At 36.3% G+C, this 25503-nt stretch overlaps 1 protein-coding gene across 2 annotated transcripts in view; it reads right to left on the bottom strand.

Moving 5' to 3' along the window:
- The window catches only part of SEMA3D (semaphorin 3D), a 205474-nt gene that overhangs the window by 113182 nt on the left and 66789 nt on the right, over positions 1-25503 (bottom strand). For both annotated transcript variants that reach the window (XM_021063476.2, XM_084977284.1), the window contains one exon: positions 132-292. In XM_021063476.2, the coding sequence (XP_020919135.1) occupies positions 132-292 (161 nt within the window). The remainder of the gene's footprint in view (positions 1-131; positions 293-25503) is intronic.

Raw genomic sequence — 25503 nt, 5'->3', positions numbered from 1 at the left:
AGCCACAAGGGAACGCCAATATGTTCTTTAAATGATATGCAATTGACACTCAGTCACTTAAAACAAAAGAGAAGGAAAAGAGCATAGATGAAAATAAATGCATTCAATCAAGTATCTGTAAGTAAACTGACCTTCTTAAAATTTTTGTTTAAGTCAACCAGACTAAGCAGGAAGATGTGGTCCTTGGCTCCCAGAAGCAGTCTGCCCCTCTCCTCATCTAACAGAATGGTTTGGAAATCCAGTCCTTCCGATGAGCCCAAAAAGGGAATACAGCTATTTGAAAGCAGCAAGTCTATGGGACAATAAAAGAATTATAGAAACAAAAAAAGATTCTTAATAAGCAAAATATTTATTCACCCCATACATTCTTTGTTCTACTTTGTAAATGCATATATACAGTATAAGAGCTCTAATGTAGATATATACAAACAATACAGTTTTTAGCACATATTTATTTAGAAATAGATGCAATTTATTATATTTGTATTTTATTGATACAATGTTTATCTTATATATGAAGAATCCACAGTATTAAAATGAATATAAAACATATTAACACAACACCAATTAAATGCAAAATATTTCAAAACTCTGTTGTTTATGCCATTTCTTGGTCCACTCCTGCGGCATATGGGGGTTCCCAGGCTAGGGGTTGAATCAGTCTACACCAGAGCCACAGCAACAAGGGATCCAAGATGCGTCTGAGACCTACACCACAGCTCATGGCAACGCCGGATCCTTAACCCACTGAGCAAGGCCAGGGATCGAACCCACAACCTCATGGTTCCTAGTCGGATTCATTAACCACTGAGCCACGATGGGAACTCCCTGTTGTTTATAATTTTAAGTTATGAATTAAACCACCTACCTATGGTAATATTTGCAAAGTGATTAAATTATCAACATATGCAAAGTAAGCAGTAAACTAATCATGTGATAAAACTCAGGCATTTTGACCCTTGTACTTTGATAGTGTTCAAGTTGATGCCCATATTTAGAAGACTACCCTGTGTCTATTTCATATATTTAGGAAGATAAAACAAAGTATGGATACTGAAGAAGATATGATCCTAAACCAATAATGGAGTCACAAGTGTAAAATAAGAAGGGACCTTGAAAATCAATGAATAAAAATTCATAATTTTATAAATGAAGGTACTTAATTCCATCTAGGTCAAGCTGCATGCCCTAAAGTCACAAAATTATATGGTGGCAAAGCTGATTACACAACCTCAGTCTCCGTCTCTAATTATCTTTGGTTTGTAAGTCCTGATTCTTTATTTTAGTTATAATTATGATACAGACACATTCCTATTTAAATTTCAGTCTGGGTAAATATAAGTCTGGATACTATAAATATAGGCAGAACACTCTTTGACATTAATCACAGCAACATCTTCTTTGACCCATCTCCTAGAATAATGACATTAAAAACAAAAATAAGCCAATGGGACCCAATTCAACTCAAGAGCTTTTGCACAGCAAATGAAATCACTAAAAGAAAAAAAACATTTTTTTTTCTGCCACCCACAGAATGGTAGAAAATCTTTGCAAATGATGCAACAGACAAGGGCCTAATCTCTAAAATGTACAAACAACTCATATAACATAACAACAACAAAAAACCCAATTTAAAAATGGGCAGAAGCACCTAGTTAGACATTTCTCCAAAGAAGACATATGGATGGCGAACAGGCACATGAAAAAATGCTCAACATCACTAATAGATCAATGCCAATTAAAACTATCATGAGATACCACCTCACACTGGTCAGAACGGCCATCACTAATAAGTCAACAAATAACAAATACTGGAGAGGGTGTAAAGGGTACCCTCCTTCACTGTGGGTGGGAATGTAAATGGGTACATACAGTATGGAAAACAGTACGGCAGTACCTCAGAAAACTAAATATAGAGCTACCATATGATCCAGCAATCCCACTCCTGGGCGTATATCCGGGCAAAATTTTCTTTGAAAAAGAAACATGCACCCCTATGTATGCTGCAGCATTATTCACAACAGCCACGACATGGAAGGAATCTAAATGTCCATCAACAAATCAGTGCATTAAGACATAGTACATAAATAAAATGGAATAATACTGAGCTATAAAAAGAACAAAATAATGCCATTTGCAGCAACATGGGTGGAACTTAGAGATTCTCATACTAAGCGAAGTTAAGTCAGAAAGAGAAAGATAGATACCATATGATATCACTTATTTGTGGAATCTAAAACATGGCACAGATGATGCTATCTACAAAACAGAAACAGATCATGGCCAAGGAAAGCAGACTAGTGGTTCTGAGAGGGGAGGGAGGAGGGAGTGGGACGGACCAGGAGTTTGCAGTTTGGGGATACAAACTGTTTATATATGGAATGGATGGGCAATGGGGGCCTACTGAACAGCATAGGGAACCCTGCATGATTAGGTCACTTTGCTGTATGACACAAACTGAAGACACATTGTAAATCAACTATGCTTTAATAATAAATAAATAAATAAATTTCGGTCTGAGTTTACAGGAACTCAAAACTTTGCAATATATTTCACCCCAAATACTTATCATAGCCTCTCATTTTCTACAACTCTAGAGTATTAAATAAGACAATAATATCGCTCATCACTTATAAAGTCCATTATATGTTATTAGACTTTAAATCATTATGTTCAAGCAATTCATTATTAATTTATGAGAATAATAAGAAACAATGTCTCAGAAACAGGCATCAAGATACTTCTAAAATGTGTAATGGCAGTTTTCAACCTCTGTAAAATAGATATTTAAGTCTTTAAATTTAAAGCCTATATATTTCATCCATCAGCTGTGGACTTTATTACTATTTCCTATTTTGTAAAACTCCTTCCAGTCTTTTTATCTAATTTACAATGGTTAAATGTTATTTATTTTAGTCACTAAGATAGATTTTTTGTTTTAGTTTTGATAAATTAAAAGGGTATATATTGAAAAGATATAATGCTATTTGAATTCTCAAGTGACTACTGTTTTACCAAACATAAATGTCCTATTAATATTTATGAATCAGGCTTTGTATATACTGGATGGAAGTCTGAATGCTATACTAATTGTTCTTCTATTAAGTTAAATGAAACTTTAGTAGTTTTGCAGACCAGAGACACAATGGGATAATTTATTTTAGTGCCTTCAAATGTAGTAAACCTGTTTTACAGGGCTGGTAGCCCTGTAAATATTCCATACTGATTACAAAGTAGAACAGGGGAAGAATGGAACTGAGAGAACAAACAAGACAGATATGATCTAAAGCTTTCATAAGAGAAAACAAACCTTAATTCATACAAACCTTAATTCAATCAGGTAATTCTGTATCTTCCATGAGATTTTCCCTGTTTGACCACGAATGAAGTGGACAAAAGGGAAAATATGTAAAGACATTTCCAAGAGCATATCTTGACCCAATGAATAGAGGAAAATAGGTCATTGGTTATCATCCCATACTATTTCAAGTTCCCATGGTAACAACTATTTTGAACCCTGCATTGCAATGTTAATTGCAAAATGAAACATAGCTGAGCCTAACAGGCAAGTTGTGAGCCTTAGGTCCAGACCAGCTGAGTCATAGCCTAGCCTCACAACTCTGGCTATGTGATTTAGGACAAGAAATTTAACCATTCTGTGCCTTAGTTTTCTCATCTGTAAAATGGGGAAAAAATTAATAGAAACTATGTTTAATAAATCACATAGGCATGAGAAATAATGAGTAAACCTATGATCAGCATAGAATTATATGTAATTAGAAGTACATAGTACAGGAAGTGCTACGTAACTATCAGCTATTATAATAACTATCAGCTATTATGATAATGTACTTTGTAAACTCTATACAAAAATCTAAAAAAGTCTTATTTCCCAGTTCATATAATTCTCATGATGATTAAAAGGAAGTAATTTATATAAGATTCTTAGAACAATACCTTGAAAATGGGAAAAGTTCAATAAATATTGTTACTTTGAATATTAAACTCTGGTTTGAGACAAATGAGTTCTATTAAAGAATATTTTCTCATCTTTCATTAAATATGAATTATAAAGATTAGAACATCTTTATTTATGTATTTATTTGCTTTTTAGGGCCGCACAAGTTCCTAGGCTACAGGTCAAATTGGAGCTATAGCTTCTGGCCTACACCACGGCCACAGCAACATAAGAACCAAGCCACATCTGTGACCTACACCACAGCTCACAGCAATGCCGGACCCTTAACCCACTGAGCAAAGCCAGGGATTGAATCTGTATCCTTATGAATGGATACTAGTCGGATTTGTTTCTGCTCAGCCACAATGGGAACTCCCAGAACATCTCTATTTTTTTAAATAGTATTGGAATAACATTAAAAAAGCTATTCTGTCCACAAATATTTGTAAGCTTTTAGTACATGTTGTGTTTAACACTCGGTTAAAGGTGGTGGGATGGTTGAGCCCTGCCGTCAAGAGGCTCACAGATCATTGTACGAATAGATAAAATGTACATGATACAACATAGACAAAATAAATTCTAATGGAAGCACACCCAATTTGTTAAATCTTTCAAATAATTAACTTCATCACCTCACACAAGAAAGTGATATTTGAGAACAGTCTTGAAGGAAAAATAGAAGATTTACAGAAAAAAAAAATGTAAAGAAAGGTTTATTTCAAGCAGAAGGATACTGGAATGCATAAGGGCATATATTCTCATACATTACACTGATGCAATGCATGGTTAATATATCTCCTTCTACAGAATATGAGCTCCTTCAGGGCCAGGACTGGGTCTTACTCATCTTTGAATCTCTGGCATAGAGCTCAGAATCTGAGACAAATTAAGCCCTTAATAAATATTTGTGCAACTGCAGTAAATCAGTATGTTGGCACAGAGAGAACAGGTGGGGGCAGTGGGAAGCAATGCTGGACATAAGGGCAACCTCCAGAGCATAAGATAGCAAGCTGTGGATTTTAGGTATTAGGAAGGTAACTAAAAGCCACTGAAATATTTTATGCAGGAAAGTGACAAAGACTATAGCCAAATGTGAGGAAAATAAGTCTGGCTGCAGTGTTCAGGATGGGTGAGAATCAGCAAACATGGGGGCAAAAGGACTACCCAAAAGTTTCTAAAAGATGATGAGTCCCTGAATGATGGCAGTGCCAAGGGGAGGCATTTAAGAAACTGGCATCTCCTTTTCTGTCTCTACCTATATAGTGAGGAAACTAAAGTTGACCTCGTCATTTGCTTTATGTTCTTTTACCGTAGTCAATTCTACTGGGTTTAGTTTCAAACATATTTGACAAGGAAAAACAGCTGCAAAAATAGTGACTAACCTGAAGTATTATCATTTCAAAATGATTTAATGTTGCCTTGTGACAACCTTAGCATCAAAACGATTAAAGCATGCTTCACCAATCCTTTGCAGCCAAACTAAATAATTAGACTTCGGCATTTCATATGAAAATTTCTCAGGCTGACGCACACATTTTGAAAAGACCTTGGGACAGGGTTTGGGGCAGGTTCCCTCTTCCCCCAGCAGTTTATCTTTCTTGCATTACTGCCAAACCAAGCAAAGTCATTTTTGTTTCCACAGGATCCTCAACAAAAGCCCAGGGGGGGAAAAAAAAAGTTAAATCCAGAGTCTGTATCTTAACACCTAAAGCGAATACACTTCCAGGATTTCAGGCATCAGATATGCATGCTGGCTCTGTAGGTTGCAAACTCATGAAAGTTAAAGACTAATAACTTGGCAATATAGTTACAAACTTAATTTTTTTCTTTTCTTAAACTGGCAAGTCTAAGACATGTTGATTTTTAAGACTGTCCATGGTTTATAACCCTCTTGAACAGGAACTCTTGGTGTTAGTTCCCCTTCAGTGGTGGGTGTGGGTGTTGCTCAAAGGAGGCCTGCTCTGTACTCAGGCAGCCCCACTTTTCCTCAGACAGCAGCAGCCTTTACCTCTAGGTCCTAAATACATTCCTTGTTCTATCTACCTACACCTTTGACCTAATCCACCATAATCACTCCTTCTAACTGTTCTTTCAGCAATTCATTGTCCTATCACCTCATTCTCAATTTATAATTTCATTGGGTTTAATTACACACTCACCCAGGCCCTCAAATCCCCTCCCTTGTTCTGGTAATACACTGTTGAAAAACCTACAAGTTGGTTATTTCTCAAATAAATGAAGCAAATTATGATTATTTATTCCACTAGTTTAACTATGGAAATCATGCACATGGTGGATTTTAACTGAATGATGACAGAGACAAGGTGTTCATATTCTATGATCAATAAATCACTGCAGAGCAATGGATGGTTCTGAGGATCAAAACCCCCATAAGCAACATGCTGTTTTCCTATATTTGTATCTATGTGTGCATGGCTCAAGTGTATGCTATGCCCAGGGCCCTCATCAACATCTCCTGATATCTTACCAAAAGTCACACAGTAAATTGCTTCCCACAAAGAGTAACATATTTAGAATAACTTCTCATGTCTAGCACAACAAAGTGAGTCTGTATCCTCATAAAACTAGACTTTTGAAGGCAAACAACTGACTCACCTAAGGTCTCCAGGTGCTCTGCATAGGCTCCAAAGACTCTGATAACAAGTCTTATTTAAGTACCTCATAGCCCAGTGGAGGGAAAATGCTCATGTTGAGAAAGTATCAATAAACATGATAATAGGGCAATAGCACTTAAGCTAGTAGGCTGTTTCATGTCTGTAATAGTAAAACAAAAGAACTTCCTCTCTGTGTGTCCTTTAGCAACTCAAATAATGCAACTTCAGTTCTTTCACTCATATGAGTGGGTAGAGAAACCACGTGGTTTCCAAACTCCTTCCAGCCCTGGAATTTTATGGCATTGGAACTAACTCTGTTAAAACTGAGGATATATCAAGTGACAAATGGTCATTTACTTTATCTACTCCTGGCCATTGGTCTGTTCCTTGGAGCAGGTAGTCTCTAACCTTTGCGATGCACAGAAATACAGTATAAAGCAATTACAGCTAAAAGGGAGATCATCTCACTAATCCTGTTTGACAGTACTGTTACCAATTCAGTGAAGGCCAGAATGGTTAAGTGGGCTTCACAAAACCAATATGCTCTTTGTGGTGGAATGCAGCCAACAGCGGATGTCCTCATCCACAGCCACTTGCCCCTCCACATGAGGGGAAGGCTAAAGATACCAAAATCGCTGCTCCCATTGGAAATAGATGCTCATTCTGAAAAGAATTCTTTGTATCTCCCTTTTAATGTCCCTTAATACAATTATTCATTCAGCCTGAAGAAACATTTGACCTGATGGTCTCCATTCTTCCTCTTCACCCCAGAAAGGAAGGGAGTGGTCAGTCACATTGAATCTAATAAATTTAGGCTTAAGCAACACAGACTTCCTCAATGTTTCACTGTTAGATGAACAAAATCCCAAACCCCTGAAATCCTGCATTTATTGCCAGAAATTCTGAACTGGATGGAGCTGACAGTTTCTCTCACAAGAAGACTACAAAGCTAAACAAAATGGCTTCCCGCATGCTTTAAAGAAGAACACTTAATAGGAAGGTTTTTTATTTTTTTAAGAAAAAATCAAAGTCATTAAAAACAGAACTTCATGGGGTTAAAAGGAAAGTACCTTTGAAAAAAGTTGATTTCCAAACTTAAGCGTCAAATTCCTCAGCAGAGAAGGCTTATAGCCAAAAAGTGAATCCAGATCAAAACCCAGTCACTTTTCCCTACCATCTCAGGATGTTCAGCACAAATTCTTGCCCAACCCACTCCTCTTTTTCCTCAAGGAAATAGCCGTTATATCAACAGGGCTGTTCTGAGGTTTCTTGAATACAGTCAGATCTACAGTGTGTTCTCTGCAAGCTAAGTAAAGACGTAAAGGAGTTTTTACTCCTGCCTTCCCCATAAATTCAGCTTCTCCCCCTTGATCTCTGAATTCCCTGGGCTTTAATGCTGTTAGTAACCCAAGATTCTTTCCATGGAACTCCTTCTTCCCACAGTTTCCAGAAATATTTTCACTACCAAAATACTCTTTTTCCCCCTTTCCACCCCCCCACTCCCCCCAAAAAACCTGTTCTCAGTTTGGGTCAGGAATTAAGTAAAGGGAGCAAACTGTTTATTCCAAAATGATAATCTGTCCCTAATGCTATGGCTCACTGAGTCTCTTTGGCTCTCTGGGAACCTGTTTGCTTCTCTAGCTTTTAGTCCAAAGAAGGCATGATTCTTTCTTGGATTTAACCTTGGGAAAATGAACTCATCTTAAATTGGCCCCACCTGACGTTCCATTAGTTTTCTGAGGCTTGAGGTCATATGAAAAGATACTGGTTACCAAGCTAGCTCATCTCCACCTATCAAACATATCAATCATTCTCTATTTATGTATCTTTAGGCTCCACAGATAACCGCTCAGAAATATCAAATATACAAGGAAAGAATGTCATACAAACCTACAATCCCTACAAAAGACTCAGTCATAGGTGTATATTATAAATTATCCTATTTTCCTGGTGAGAAGTCCAACCCTACTGGTTCCCTTCCTGCAAATGCACATCCAAATCAGAAAGAAAAAAATTAATTAAAATTATCATCTGCTCATCTGCAAAGGAATGTTGGAAATCATTCTGTTCGTTAGGTCTTAGAACATTATCTATGTTAATAATAAATCAGATGATACCACATAGGGAAACATAAATTAGGAACAAATACAGCCTATTGTATCATCAGAGCTATTCTTGCCAGAACAGGATGTGGAACAGGAGTGTGGTAATTACACTGGCACATTTTCATCTGCATCCATGCTTTTAAATCACAGGTTTATTCTTATTTGGCGAGCTTTCAATAGTAGATGCTTTATATAATCTATCCCATATGAGATTCATAATTTACGATTATGGTCCTTTTAAATTCTTACTTTGAGTGAGAATGAATCATTTTAAGTTCTAAAAAGCTTTGCCATTTTTCCTACTGACCTACAAAAAGGTCTAACATTATAAATACCCGATATATTTCCAGAAAGACAATGCCATAATAGAATAAACTGCCTCAAAAATAGCTGAGAGCATAGTTCTGGGGAACAGTGATTCAGCTTTGACAATTACTTTCTTAAATCCCTTCAAATTAATGAGAATGTCTCTCTTTTCAAATTTCAAGGGATATTTAAAAACACCATGTTAAAATTGAATGTGAATTGTTTTCAATATAGTGTGTGAATTTAATTTTTAAAAAACTTAGAAAAGTCATACTTTAATACACCGTCTATTACTGATTCCAATACAAGACAAATATGCCAAGACCAAATAATTCATAAACTAAGATCATCACAAGTTAATGCACAGACCAAAGAGTTATAACAAACTACAACAACATAACTTTTAAAGTTAATTATATTAATCAAATTTAAGTATATGCCTATCAAAAGGTTTTGTTAAAAGGTGTATGTAAACCCATCTGTCTCCTCTCCCATCCTCTTTATCCACCCCTAATCTAGATACCATATTAACATATTTAGTAATTTATGTTCCATTTGTTTTCATATATACAAATAATATGTATATACTAGTATCTTTGAAAGCACCACTTTCAGACATTTCCACTGAATTGTTGTTTACAGAATTTGAGAATTTTAGCTTTCTTATGCCAACTCTTTCTCTCCCAATCAAGCTCCTAACATCATAATATGTTCATTTTTATCAAAGCTGTATTCAGTCATTCCATTACTGTCACAAGGTCTTCCATACTTTACAAAAGTAGTGCCCTCGAGAGAGGATTCAGATGGCGGAATTGAAGGACTAGAGCGCAACTTCTCTCCTAAAAACAACAAAATTCGCAACTAAAGGCTGAGCAATCTCCACCCAAATGGACTGGAAACTGTAAAAAAGATACCCTACTCCAGAAGAAAAAGAGGAGGCCACATCAAGAGGCAGGAGGGGTGATTTTGTGGTATAAACAACCCCATACCTCCGAGATGGGAAGCTCCACAGACTGAAAACTAACTGGTTCACAGAGACTCACCTACAAGAGTGAGAGTTCTGAGCCACACATCAAACCCTCACGTGCGGGGATCTGGCACTGGGAACAAGAGCCCCCAGAGCATCTGGCACTGAAGCCCAGTGGGGCTTGTGCACAGGAGCTCCACAGGACTAGGGGAAACGGAGACCCTATTCTTAAAAGGCGCACACGGACTTTCACGTGCACTAGGTCCCAGGGCAAAGCAAAGTCTCCATAGGAATCTAGGTCAAATCTGACTGCAGTTCTTGGAGGACATCCTGGGAAAACAGGGGTGAATGTGGCTTGTTGTGAGGGATGGACATTGAAAGCAAAGCTCTTGGGAATATTCAGCAGCAGTGCCTTTCTCTGGAGGTGGCCATTTTGGGAAAATCTGGCCCCACCTATCAGCCAGCTGCTGAGAAGCCCCAGGGTAAACAACAATCCAGGTGGGATCACAGCCCCACCCCTCACTAAACAGGCTACCTAAAGACCCCTCAGGCACACAGATACCTCTAATCACATCCAGAGACTAAGCCCCACCCACCAGAGGGATTAGAATCAGCTCCACCTACCAGTGGGCAGGCATCAGCCCCTCCCATCAGCAACCCTACAGCAAGCCCCCATACTGATTTCAGCCACAAGGGGGGCAGACAGCAGAAGTAAGAGAGGCTACAACTCTATTATCTATAAAAAGGTCACCACACCAAAAACCTATAAAAATGAAAAGACAGAACTATAACTCAGATGAGGGAGAAAGGAAAAACCCCAGAAAATAAGTTAAGTGATGAGAAGATTCTCAGTATCCAGGAAAAAGACTTTAGACTGTTGATGATAAAGATGATGCAAGACATTGGAAAATAAACTGGAGGCAGAGATGGATAACTTACAGGAAACACTGACCAAAGAGATACAGATATAAAACTTAAACAAGAAGAGATGCAAAATACAATAACTGAAATAAAAAATTCACTAGAAGCAGCTAACAGCAGAATACAGGACGCAGAAGAACGAAAAAGTGAGGTGGAGGACAGATTAGTGGAAATTACAGATGCAGAACAGAAAAGAGAAAGAAGATTGAAAACAAATGAAGAGAGTCTCAGAGATCTCTGTGACAATGTTAAATGCACCAAAATCTGTATTATAGGGGTGCCAGAAGGAGAAGAGATATAGAAGGAGACAGAAAAAATATTCCAAGAGATAATAGCCAAAAACTTCCCTCACATGGGAAAGGAACCACTCACTCAAATTCAGTACAAACGAGTACCATATAAAATAAACCCAAGGAGGAATACACCAAGACACACATTAATCAAAGCAACCAAAATTAAAGACAAAGAGAAAATCTTGAAAGCAGCTAGGGAAAAGAAACAAGTAACATACAAGGGAACCCCAATAAAGTTGTCCACAGATTTTTCAGCAGAAACTCTGCAGGCCAGAAGGGAGTGGCATGATATACTTAATGTGATGACAGGAAAAAAACCTCCAACCAAGATTCCTCTACCCAGCAAGGCTCTCATTCAGATTTGAAGGAGAGATCAAATACTTCACAGATAAGCAAAAGCTGAGAGAATTCAGCAACACTAAACCAGCCTTACAACAAATACTAAAGGAACTTCTCTAGGCAGAAAAGAAAAGACAGCAACAGGAAACAAAAATTCCACATATGACAAGGCTCACCAGTAAAGGTATATATACAGTAAAGATACAAAATCATCCATGCACAATTATAGCACCAAAATCAGAAATCATGAGAAGAGGTGGGTACAAATGCAAGACACTGGAGATGAACTTGCAATTAAGAGAACAACAACTTAAAACAATCTCATATACATATAGACTCTTATATCAAAACTTCAGAATAACTGCAAGCAAAAAATCTACAATTGATACACAAACAAGGAATCTCTGGAGAAGAAATATATCTCATAATAAATAAGTGCATAATCCACCATGAAGGGGGTCACTTGACATCATTCTTAGAATGCTGAAGTTTCTTAGATCTGATTCTGATTTCCTCTCCATCAAAGAATTTATGGTAATTATAATTAAATAATCCAACTCTACAATTAAATAATACAGTTCTACAATTGTATTATTAATAACCATTTCTCTCCATGGTACAATGTAAGGTCTATAATGTCGTGTTTATCACATCACCTAGAATGGTGTACTGCCTACATTGAAGAATCAATAAGATGTAACCAATTGTGAGGACATATTTATATAGTTAAACTGTTTTTTAACCAATGTATGCATTTTATATTTTACTTCTTTTCAGAGGGTGTATTATTTTTGTTATTCTTACCAGTGAAGTTATTCTTTTTATTATGCTATATAAAATATTTAATGGTATATAAGGCTTTCTTCTTTATAAATTTTAGTCGCATAATATACACAATTTTAATATAATGTTAATTTTTAAGGAAAAATTGAAATTAATAGATAATACTAAATAGTAAAGATGAAAGCCATAAAAATAGGATAAAGTATAGAATAAATTTCCTGTTTGTCTCAGCATATTTTCCATTCTACTTCTCCAGAGGGAGTCACCTAATCTCTTTCTTAAGATCCATGATATAATAATCTGTGTGAATGTAATTGTGTTTAAATATATGTGTTTTATTCTGTAAAAAAAAATTTTCAAAACAAAACAAAAGTAGTGCTCTCTGATTATACATTCTTGAAAAAAAATGTTGCCTCTATTAATAATTTCCCAATTGTGACATTCCTTAGATTTCCTTAGGATCATGATCAAACCTTTCCACACTGAAAAAAATCTCCATAAAATTTTCAAACAAAATATTTGTCTGAATGCTTTTTGCTTTTTTCCTGAAAACATCCCCTCTTAAGGCCTCTCTTCATCCTCCTCTGACATGGACTTCTGTTCTTTGCCCTGAGGAATAGCTTTTGCAAGCTTCCTTCTACCTCTTAGTATAAATCCCATCTTTTCTTGATGCCATGCCTTTCCTTTTTGATTTATTTTCTTGTTTTAGTGAGTGCATCTCCAAAAGTTTCCCATAAAAGAGTAACAGTGACAACTTTTTAAAATTTCCCATGCATTAAAATCACTCTAATATACCTCTGTTGCTAGCTTGGCTAACTACAGAATTCTGGGTTGTACAGCATTCACCCTCAGAGATCTGAGGAATTTTTATACACTATCCTCCAGCTTCCAAAGTTGTAGCTAAGAACTCTCATGCATGCCATCAGTATTCCAAGCTTGTGAATGTCTTCTGTTTTTCCTTTCACCTCTTCATTCTTACTACTATGAAATTTAAAATAATTGACTTGAATTATTTGATTTTTCATTCATACATTTCGTTCATTTTGTTTTTTCATGTATCATGCTGGGCATCCAGTGTGATGTAATCTGAAACTTAATTTCCACTGATTCAGGAACATTTCTGTTTGGCTCTTCTTTCAGAACAAACAGATAATGGTTTTCCATAGAACTTTCCTCTAGGTTTTCTCCAGAAAGGATTCTCTAATCTTACCCAAGGAAGAGAATCCTGTAGAATATGCACATAGCTTCCAAGAGGGAGATTAAAAATATTGTCACTGGGAGTTCCTGTCATGGCTCAGCAAAAACGAATCTAGTATCCATGAGGACACAGGTTCTCTCCCTGGTCTCGCTTAGTGGGTTAAGGATCCAGCATTGCAGCAAGCTGTGGTGTAGGTCACAGATGTGGCTCCAATCTGGAGGATCTGGTGATGCTGTGTCTGTGGTATAGGACAGTGGTCACAGCTCCAATTCAACCCATAGCCTGGGAACTTCCATATGTCGTAGGTGTGGCCCTAAAAAAGACAAATATATCTATAGACATATATATCAATATATATGTCAATAGATATACATTATTTTCACTGAATAATCCCCTGAATCAGGCAGCATTTGTAGGTCATAAACAAAGACATAATATTTTCCATTTATAGTTTCCCATACATTGTTTTCTCTAATAAACTGTAGCCTCTCTGCTGATTACTTAAAAGTAGATACCTAAAATCCCACTGCCTCTCCCAAGTCACAGTTCAGAATTTCCAATAGCCTGCTTGGTATTTCCATTTTTCCCCAAACCATCTCATCCTACTGACTAATCATGACCTTAATGACATGAGCTAGTCCCCAGGCACAGGATATCACAATCTTTTTTAGTTTCTCTTCCTTGCTCCCTTACCCTTTTCCCCTTATTTAAATAATTGGTAAATTATTATGCAATTCCCTCACACAAACATCCATGTAAATTTAAAGCCTTACAGATTTCCTCATGCAAATTTTCTATTCTTCTTCCTCAAATATTTATTCCCATTGTAAGCCATGCTAAGATCTGTATTACTATTTCTCAAAATTCCTCTAACAGGCTCATAAATAATGTTGTTCTCTGCCCCTTCCTTCACCAATCCCTACCACATGACGCTGTCTACTCTGCTTTTTCACTTCCTTAATCACAACTAAGTTAGAATTTAATGATCAAAATCGTCCATTGCCAACATATATATCATTCAATACTCAACATCCTCCCAAATTCCTTTAAACATTAGTTTTATCTACCCTAATCCTATGGCATTAATCTTTTAACAGTTATTTAGTCCTTTAAAAGGACTAGAAACCCTTACAGATAACAATAATATCTAAATCATTGCTATAATTCACCACTTCTTCTTGTACCTAAATCTAATTAACATTTAACTGATGACTTTTCAAACTAGTGATTCTTGTTTGTGTCGGTTTATCTACCTTCCACCTAAAATCAGGATCTATTGCAGGCTTATTAATAATTCAGAAAAGTTAATGTGCCATTTGGAGACCTAATTGTGGCTCTGATGCTTTGCAATTATACAAGATTCCCGTTGTCATGTCCAAGTGTTCATGTGTGTTGTGGGGAGGGCGGGCCTGGGTAGAGAAAGTAGAGAAGTCTGAAACAAAACCCTTTAAAACAGTGCTTCTCAGGATTAACATGCACTCAAATCAGCTGAGTTTCTCACTAAAAAAAAAATGAATTCTCACTGAGAAATATGGGAGGAAGCCTGACAGCTTGCATTTCTAACAAGCTCCCAGATTATGCTTGTGATATGGTCCTTGAACCACAGCTGGAGCAGAATAGCTAGGAATCATGACGTTGAGGGTTAGATCTCTGGCCTTGCTCAGTGGGTTTAGGATCCGGCATTGCTGTGAGCTGTGGTGTAGGTGGCAGACGTGGCTTGGAACTGGTGTGGCTGTGGCTGTGGTGTAGGCTGGCAGCTGTAGCTCTGAATAGACCCCTAGCCTGGGAACCTCCATATGTAGTGAGTGTGGCCCTAAAAAGACAAAACAAACAAACAAACAAAAACTACCGTGGCCTTCAATTGCCTTGACGTGCCTTCTTTCTTTTCTAGAGTTTCTCTCAAACTCTTAAATGATGACATATGTTAATTTATGCAAAATAGCCAAATTCTTATTTTCTTCTACAATACTATAGTGGTCAAATCTATTTATCCCCAACTTATTCTAACAATATGATTAACTTATAACTAACTTAATTGCTATAACTGATAAATGACCTACTTAGCTTAAATTAATGACATGTAAACTTTCTCCACTTCAAGTTTTCTCATACAAAGAAGAGAAGTACACTCATTTAATATTCCTTAACCTAGAAGGGAAGATTTAAAGATTGACAAGTTGTCATTTATTATTGACTTTCAAGTAAATTTCCTACTATTAGAATAAGAGTTTTCCCCTCCTTCCTTCCTTCCACCCTCCTTCCCTTTCTTCCTACTATTTGTGGTAGCAGAAATTGTATTGAAGATGCTTAAATATAATTACTTTTTTAAAGACCTTGGATTTTTTTCACATCGTACTTCAATTAATTCAGTTATATGTTTGGTCTCTCCTTGAAGCCTATCATAACATCAATTTTGTGCTTTATAGCATCCAAGGAACTTTCCCTATATTATTTATTTTGATCTTTAAGGAGAGCCAAGACAAACACTGATTTCCAGATGAAAAAACCTAGACTCAGAAAGGACAAACTAGGGAGTTCGATCCCTGGCCTCTTCAGTGGGTTGAGGATCTGGCATTGCTGTGGCTGTGGCATAGGATGGCAGTTGCAGCTCAGATTTGACCCCTAGCCTGGGAACTTCCATGTGCCACACATGCGGCCTTAAAATGTGGAAGGAAGGAAGAGAAGGAGGGTGGAAGGAAGGAAGGAGGGGCAAACTCCTATTCTAATGGTGCAGGAACAGTACATGCCAGAGAAAGAGCTAAAACCTATCTAGGCATTCCATCTCTAAGACTCATCATCCATTACAACTGTATTTTATATTTTAAGATCTACCATTACTTAGAAAAGCAAGATTCTTGTTCAAGACAATTCCAGTCATGTTTTTATAGAACGCACCCACAGAGAAGTTCACTTCTATTGCTTCTTCCATTTCACCATTCCATTGGGATTACTGAAATATTTATCTTATTTCCTAGGCTGGATCTGGCTCACTGTGGCTTTAGTGAAATAAACCTCTTTATGAGCATCTTTCTTTCTAACTAAAAAGCACTTTAGTTTTAATTTATACATCTTTTGAATTAACAGGATTAAAACAGCATGTTTAAAGGACTCTTAGAGAAAAATGCAAAATGTATATTGCTAGTTCTTAAGAGATGCATCTGTGAAATTTTCTGCTAAAAAGACCCAATGACATCCATTTTAAAAATATTTGTAAATTTATATTTTTACACATATATTGAAAGAAACTCACAGTAAAAATTCCCTTAATAAAACCCAAGGAATCAGAGCCAAATTTTAGGTAAGTGAAGTCATAGAACAAGCAATTGCATAAAAATCTTTATCTCCTCAATAATTCACAGAATAGTAAGCCAACTATATACACGATCTGTTCAAAAAAGCGTTTTTAACCAAAAAAGAGTTGACTGGGTTTAATCCCAGAAAAAAAATTGCCTTTACTTAAATTATGCTCTTGTAAGTTCCCTCCATTTTTATACATAAATAGGACACAAAGTGTCTCATTTACCCCACCAGGAGGACATAGCTGACCACATAGACCTCGTGATTTTTATATATCTTAATTCCAGGAACACTTTTTATGATATTTGTATGGAATATTACATTATATATTACATTATATTATTACATCACCTCTACCACTCCGTGAAGCTCTGCAGGTCAAAATTGTTTAGAACAGTGCTCTACATACTGTGTTACACAGATTTTAACTACTACTAAATAATAGTGGGGGATATAGGCAAGTTGTGGAACAAACAATACTGAATTGAAAAGCAGAAGACTTAGACCAGTTTTGGGTTTTTTTTTTGTTTGTTTGTTTTTGTTTTTGTTTTTTTAATTATCTACTTATATGACTCTGGGTTTTTCACTTACTCTTTCTGGAGTTTTATTTCCAAATCCTTACATATCAAATTTTCTAAATGTATGCAGTGCTTACAACCTGTATCATTGTATTAATAGTTTATTATGCAAAATAAGCCACTTTTATTAACATGGTTTCTAAAAGTAGCCTCATTCTAGAGAAAAAAAAATGTCTTATTAATATTTCATTCAAGAGGGTATGGCTTATCCCACATTTCTTTTGAATCATTAATTATTTCTCTCCTAGATTATTTCCCTTACCATTTAAATATGCTATTGTTTAGCTCATGATAAAAACAAGTCTCTTGATCTCACTGTCCTTCCAGCTACTACTGCCCATGTCTCCATTATAGGAAAACTTGAGAATTACCTACAATGTCCTCCAGTTCCTGAGTCCTTGCTCTTAAGAGTCCTACCTAGTTGTGCAGTGGGTTTCACACTTAAAGATACTGCTCTTATCAAGGTCAACAACAGACTTTTGTTGCTAAATTTCATGTGAATTTTTACTTACCTTTCATGATAGAGCTGACTAGGACACTGCTGATAAGCCCTTTCCTTACTTTCTCCATTTAACATCCTCCATACCACAACTTCTGATTTTGCTCCTACACATGTGGGCACTTCTTTTCAGTTTACTTTAATGCAGATCCCTCCTTTCTCTGAAATCCTGATTCGAGGATACCCCAGAATTCAATCCCCAAATTCTATATCCCTTAGTTATCTCACAGTTTCATGGACTTAAAAATTTCTATATGCTAGTTGCCCATAAACTCCCGAAATTGTATACTCAAATGCTTTTTTGTCATCTCACTTAGATATCTAATAGCTTCCCCAAATATGTCCGCTTGATCTTCCTGGAAAACCTTTCACAATCTTCTCTATCTCAATTAATAGTAACTTCATCCTTAGATCAAAACCAAACAAAAAACCATGGAGTCAGATCTGACTTCTCTCTGACCTCGTTATCAACAAATCCTATTGGCTCTATCTTCTTATCTTCTTCTCCTCCTATCTCCGAGGCAACTAATCTGGATCATAGATTATCATTTCTCACCTGGATCATTACAGTACTCTCAAACTTGGCTCCCTATTTCCATGATTTCTCCCTTCCCATGTACACACAATAAAGAAACCAGAGTGATCTTACAACAAAGTCATTCAGATCACCTCTGTGCTCACAATTCTGCAGTGGATTCCCCTAACACTGGGACTAAACACCAATGTTTTAACAACATCAACAGTGAAAGGATCTAATTCTTCTTCCTCCAACTACCTCTCTGATTTAATCAATTTTCTTCTCTCCCCCAGTCCACTGTTTTTTTGGTTTGTTTTCTCTTTAACAATACTGTTTTCTTTAGGTTCCTTGCATATGCCAGACACATTGTCACCTCAGGACTTTTGGACTTGCTATTCCTTTTGCCAAAAATATTCCTTTCCTGAGTAATTTGCATATCTTGCAACAATAATTTAAGTATTTGTGAAAACATCATGTTCTCGGTGAGCTCTTCCATGACCACTATATTTGACTACTATACCCCTACCACTCTCTAACTTTCCCAATTCATTTTTCACCAAGGAACTTATCATCATCTATCTTGCTGTGTAAGGTACTTATGTACAGTCTGCTTTCTCTATCAGAATATAAACTATATGATGACAGAGAGTTTTGCCTCTTCCATTTACTAATATATCCCCTTGTTGCCAGAACACAGCTGGAAACAGAGGGCATTGGAAACTATTGTTATTATTATCTAGTGACAGCTGAGTATCATATGCACAAGACTATCAGCCTTAAGCTCTTAAACCTATGAAAGCCCAATCCCACACATACCCTCAATTTAGAGAAAACACATCTGGGAAAACAAGTGAGTCCATTAATAATTAAACCATTAATGACTTTATCGAAAAAAAATACATGGGGATTCTTACTATACAATTGATAATGTTTCTTCACTACACACGTAAGAGGAGATATTCAGAGTAAGTCATCTTCTTTTCTCATTGATTTGATAATAAAAACATCTGCTTTAGAAAGCATCATGTAGTAGGAACTCCTGAATGATTTTATGATTCCTTTAAACCCACTCTGAAGGCTACCAACCACTCAAAAGCATTACTCTTATCAGGGTCAATATTGACCTAATGGCTTCTTAACTACTAGAAAACAATGAAGACTAAAACATTGGAAAGTACCTTTAAAAAATTCACAATCTTTTGGGTGGTACTTGACTGAGGGAAACCAACTCCTGCAGAAAATCTTAGAGAGTAAACAGAAGCAATTTTAACATATGTTGTAAATCCCCAGGGGAGAAATAAGTAATATTTTTCAAACGTGTTTATATAGGGAAAACTGATCTGGGAACAACCATTTATATCTAGCAAGATAATAATTTTCCTAGTTTAAGGAAAAATAATATTTAGGAGTTCCTGTTGTAAAACAATGGAAACGAATCTGACTAGTATCCATGAGGATGTGGGTTTGATCCCTGGACTTGCTCAGTGGGTCTGGGATCCAGCATTACTGTGAGCTGTGGCATAGGTTGCAAATGCTGCTCAGATCCTGCACTGCTGTGGCTGTGGCGTAGGCCAGTAGCTGCAGCTCCAATTCGATCCCTGGCCTGGAAGATTTCCATATGCCATGGGTGCGGCCCTATAAAGCAAAAAAATTAAAAATTAAAAAGATAATAATAGACAGCATTTATTAAGTGCTTACTATACCAAACACTGTTTTACGTGCTTTACATGGATCAAGACACCTTCAAGACAAACCTATTAGAATTACATAAATGAATGCATTTAGAAAACTGCAGTACAAAAAAATAAACATCCAAGTATCTCACAACTATCAATAGCAGTTAAAGCCTAAGCAGTTTGGCTTCAGAACCTGCCTCTTCACTGTCATATTAAATTGAAATAACAGAACTACATTAGACTAGTCAAATCATACAAGTTAGGGGAGTCTAACAGCCACGTACCCCTACTTGAGACATGCCACATTTCACAACTCAATAGAGTAATCTGAAAATAAAGAAAAATAAACTTATCTATCCACTCATCTCAGAAAAGTCAAAGAACAACTCCATCAAATACATTAATGTTGATTTACACAATAGGAGATAAAACATTTTAAAGGTGATTTCAAATTTTCGTTTCTATGAAAATATGTATAGTTTTGGAGGCACAAAAAATAATCAGTACTATCGGTAGTTAACACAAAAAGCATGCTGTCAAAGATTTAATAACCAAATCTAGTTTTTTTGGTTTTTATTTCTTTTTTTTATATCTTGATACTTGCATTTCTGAATATGTAATGTCTCTCAAGGGCACAAGGTAGCAAGAGCATTGGCCTGGAACTAGGGAGATGAAATACACAACTGAACTCCCACTTAATAGATTCTTGCTTTAGAGCAAGGCCTTTAGGCTCTGACCTCATGTTTTTTTAATCTATGAAACAGATATAAAAATGATGGTTTTTCATAGTATCCTAAAAGTTAGACAGGTTAAGTCTAAGTAAGGTCCTGGACCCAGTCTTTTGCTTTACATAGCATGTCCCTCTATTTGAAATAACATTCATCTCTTTGTTTACCTATATCTGCCTCCCTATCAGGAAAAGAAATTCAAAAGGAACACTAACTTTCCTCTGACCTAAGCCAGTACAGTGCCAGGTGCACAGCAGTTGCTCAATACATATCTATATCGAATCTAATCTAATCTATATCTAATCACTCAAATGTAAGTTAATACTAAAATCTAAAAAAAGAAAAAAGATTAAAGAGAATATGTGAAAAAAGAAAAAAAAGATGAAAGAAACTACAATTCATATTAGAGAGTGAATCTTTGTATATTGGTTGACTTTCATTTTCTCTTCCTTTTTAAGTTTTTGTCCATTTCCTCTTTAACTGTGTTACCTATTTCATCTTCAGGAGTTTTCCAACCAAATACCACTACAGATACTAATGATTCCTGGTTATAAATATCCTTAATCCATATGAGTTCCTTTGTGATGATTATAAATATATAAAATGTTTACACTAATTGCAAAACTGAGGTTGGTCATTTTTCAAAAAATGATGTTTACTACATCTACAGCATGAAGTGTACAACTCACTGTGAGAAGCTCACCTTGTAAGGTTTTAAACACACACACACACACACACATATATTATCCTTATAACACAAAATCCAGAAGCAGAATATCCTGACCTCCAAGGTTCTTTACTTATTACTCCAGAAACAGATTTAATATGCATAAATGTGCAAGAATTCAAAATATGTAACCTAGGGGAAATCTCTTTACACAATAATAGAACCAAACAAGCTCCTGTGGATTCAGAGGTTCAAAGCTAAGTCTTTATCAAAGAGCATTCTTTGAATAAAATGGTTATTATATTTCTGTTGGCCTTTAAGAAATCCCTCAAAATAATCTTGCAGCTGTTCAAAGTAGCTCACTCTACCAATACTGGCTATGTCTCTGGTCTGCACCTAGGAAAGCTTGAGTTATAGAAAGCAAAGCTGATCCTGTACCCATAAAATGAATTATTTTTGAAAATATAATTAATTTTTCATTTTGACTATTTTTTCTAACCTCACATTCTGACAATGTTTTAGTGCCAAGCAGAAACTTTGAGCTATCTTTAAAACTAAGCCATGTGTGGTACCAGCAGATCCTATTTCACCAATCAATCATAAGAGAAAGAGAAAATGCCAAGGGATAGCTGTGATTATTAACTAAGAGGCAGGACCTTTCCTCAGTCATAACCCTAAGTTAGCAGTGATTTTCACAAAGTTCATTCAGGGATAGGTTACTTTAAAAAAACTATTATGTCAAGATTTGAACGACTTTCCTTTTACACTCTCGGATGTGGTACAGAAGAGCTGGCTATGGAAACTGTTGAAATTTTTGCAAGTGGATGGCAAATGCAGGCTTCATAGTGCTGAACTGAGGATTCCAAAGAAAAGATATCACATTTTACAGGTGGAGAGAGGAATACTCTGTAAAGGTTGTCAGCACTTCTCCTAGCACTACTCTATTATTAGGACACAATTTGGAAATGAATGGCTAATAGCAGCTAGGGAGCTCCATAGGATCTATAAGAGGGGGAGGGAAGGAGGAGGGAGAAGAAGGGGGGGGGAGAATTGAGGGAGAGTTGAAAGATCTATAAAATACCTTCCCTGCATTCAATCTTTGCTACTGCTTTTGACATGTAAATAACCTACATGTAGATAAATACCTAATACTATCTGGAAAGTATACTAATATAAGAACCATCAAAAGAATAGTTCTACTCTTAATCCAACATTTATACCAGTTCTCCTTTATATAAGTACTAGGTGCTGGAATGAGTGACAATTTATAGAGAGGTAAATAAAACAACATTTTGAACTCTTATATGGTTGATTCCAAGTATGAAAATGAAGATTCATACCCAAAACCCCTCTAACTAGAGCTAAACTAATTTTAGCAACAGCAATATATAATTAACATTAATTTTTTTTATTTTTAGGAACCGATTTATTTTCAAATGATCAAATTATTACATTTGAGTTCATATTTTACAATCACTCATATAAAATTTTGATTATGAACACAAATTAGCAAAATAACAATCTCCTTTTATTCTATGAAAGCATCAAAAGGCATAAAAAAAAATCCCACAAATATGCAAGTCTCTTTTGGCTACTGAGTAATCTTAAACAGAGCATATGGTCTTCTTCAACACCATTTACTTCTGATGATTGAAATACAGTAATCAGTTAATCAAATAACCACCTGATGTTTCTGTCAAGTTTAAAGTTCAGTTTGGGAGGGGAGTGCCTCAGGGAAGAACTGCTCATGTCTAGGTTGTGAGAAACAGGATTAGGTACCAAGGCTCCCTGGGGCATGGGGCTGACTCAAGGGCTGAGCCATCAACCAATTTGATCCCTTGATTTCTTAATTTTTCAGTACCTCAGGATCCATCATATATTAGGGAGTTGATAATCCCACCTCAAATGGTGGTGATGAGGAAGATGACATAACAACTCACACACAGTCCTTATACCAATGCCTTGCTCATGACAAAGCCTCATTGAGTAATTTCCAACTACTATTAAAGTTTCTCTCCAAGTCTAATTTGCTCTACATTGTTCACATTCATGAATACAGTGTTCTTATGTTATTCAAGTGAACCATAGAAACCACATAGTATTTCCTCCCTTTTCCTTCATTCTCTTAATTTTCAAATTTTTCTTTCTTTTATGGTTTGGCTTTTAGTATTTTTCTGTTCTTAAAGTAAATTTTGAAAACAGGCAAACAAATCTGACATATGCAATATATTAGGTTGTGAAAAATCCCTACATTTAGGTGATCTAACTCCCTGTCAAGATAGAGGACATTTCCGTAATCCGAGAAAGTTTCCTCTCACTCAATACTGTACAAAGGCAATGTTCCGATTTTTTTTTTTTAACCATAGATTAGTTTTACCTGTTCTAGAAATTCTATAAAATAAAAACTTAAAAATAATGCTACCACGGAGTTCCCGCCGTGGCTTAGCGGTTAACGAACCCGACTAGTAACCACGAAGACGCAGGTTCCATCCTTGGCCTTGCTCAGTAGGTTAAGGATCTGGCATTGCCATGAACTGTGGTGTAGGTCGCAGACGCAGCTCATATCCCTCATTGCTGTTGCTATGGCTGTGGTGTAGGCGGCGGCTAAAGCTCTGATTAGACCCCTAGCCTGGGAACCTCCCATATGCTGCAGGTATGGCCCTAAAAAGACAAAAAAAATTAAAATAATAACGTTACCTTAATTCTTTAATTCATGTGATACAAATTGCAACAAAAATGACAACATATGAAATGTATAATGGATATAATAATTCCACTTACATTGGACATCAAATTAGCTATTATTGTTTTTAATTTGAGCTGAAAATAATTTGTTTTAAAAATTAAAACTGCCAGCATAATTTTTACTTGCCACGTTCAGAATAAAGAAGTACCCTACCCTCCTCTCATTACTTAACGAAGCCAAGAGGATATCATAGAAGAAAAAAAAAAGAGAAACCTCTGAGCATGAAACTTAGTTCTCTCCCCCCACCTCCCTCTCTCAATACATATACAGATATGTCACACATACATATGATTACATATAGGATATAAACTTTCCTTTTATAGTAATTTAAACATTTAAAAACAGTTTTCTTAGTACATTTCATTCCTTAAATGCTTTCTCATCACTGTATTTTAAGTCCTTCATAGAAATATTTTTAACAACAAAATATGTATATGTTTAAGATGTTACAGGTATTTTAGTGTGTTAATTTTCTTGAAGACGTATTGCTTTAAAAAATGCTCTCTAGGGATAAGCTAATTAGTAGCAGCTGTATGGAATTAACAACTTTACTATTTTTAGGGTGTCTGCAACACCCTATACGTCTTGCCCAACTTAAAGACCGAAGAAAGAACTGGTGTCAGCGCATGGAGTCTGCCACAGAGACATCAGTGGTTTAATGGATGGAGGATCTTACCCGTCTGAAGCAAGGTCCTGGAGCAACATGCCACCAAATGCTGCAATAGGGCAGGACATGGCTGCAGACTGCGCTCCCCAGGCAGGAGGAGGTTACCAGTTATAGGGAGAACCAATTGCAGGTTGGCTCACTGGTTACTAGGGTAACTAACAGAGGGGCATGCCTCTAACAGGCCCTCTGATAAGCTAACATGATGGCTAGAGTTAAAACAATCATCACCTGGGGCCTAGGGCAAATAAGCAGGAAAATCAGTCAAGCGAGTAGGAGGAGGTGAAGCAGATACTGGTCCAGCAGGCAATGTACAGAGAACCAGAGATCAGCCATCTTGAGTGGTCTGACCATACGGAGGGACTGATTAATTTTCATACAAAACTGACCACAACTTGCAGACCAAAATTTCCTAATTATGCTAATCAATAGTTAATAATTGTAAATAATGAACCCAAAAGGGTACATGAGAGAGTTTTGGCATCTGTTTTCTTCACAAAAATAATAAATAATTGGGCTTTGTGTTCTGTAACAATATTATTAACTGATGCCAGTGCTGAAAACATTTCACTGAAGTCAGCATGCATTTATAAATAAAAGAAATACAGTAATTTAAAAGACAATTTGGGAAGTTTTCGTTGTGCCT

This window comes from Sus scrofa, chromosome 9, assembly GCF_054392235.1.
Source record: "Sus scrofa isolate SSC_HxYL_T2T_F1_AM1 chromosome 9, Sscrofa_HxYL_maternal_Yorkshire_Landrace_v2.0, whole genome shotgun sequence".
In the NCBI taxonomy this organism is placed as follows: Eukaryota; Metazoa; Chordata; class Mammalia; order Artiodactyla; family Suidae; genus Sus; species Sus scrofa.
This window is presented reverse-complemented; position numbering and strand designations above follow the sequence as displayed.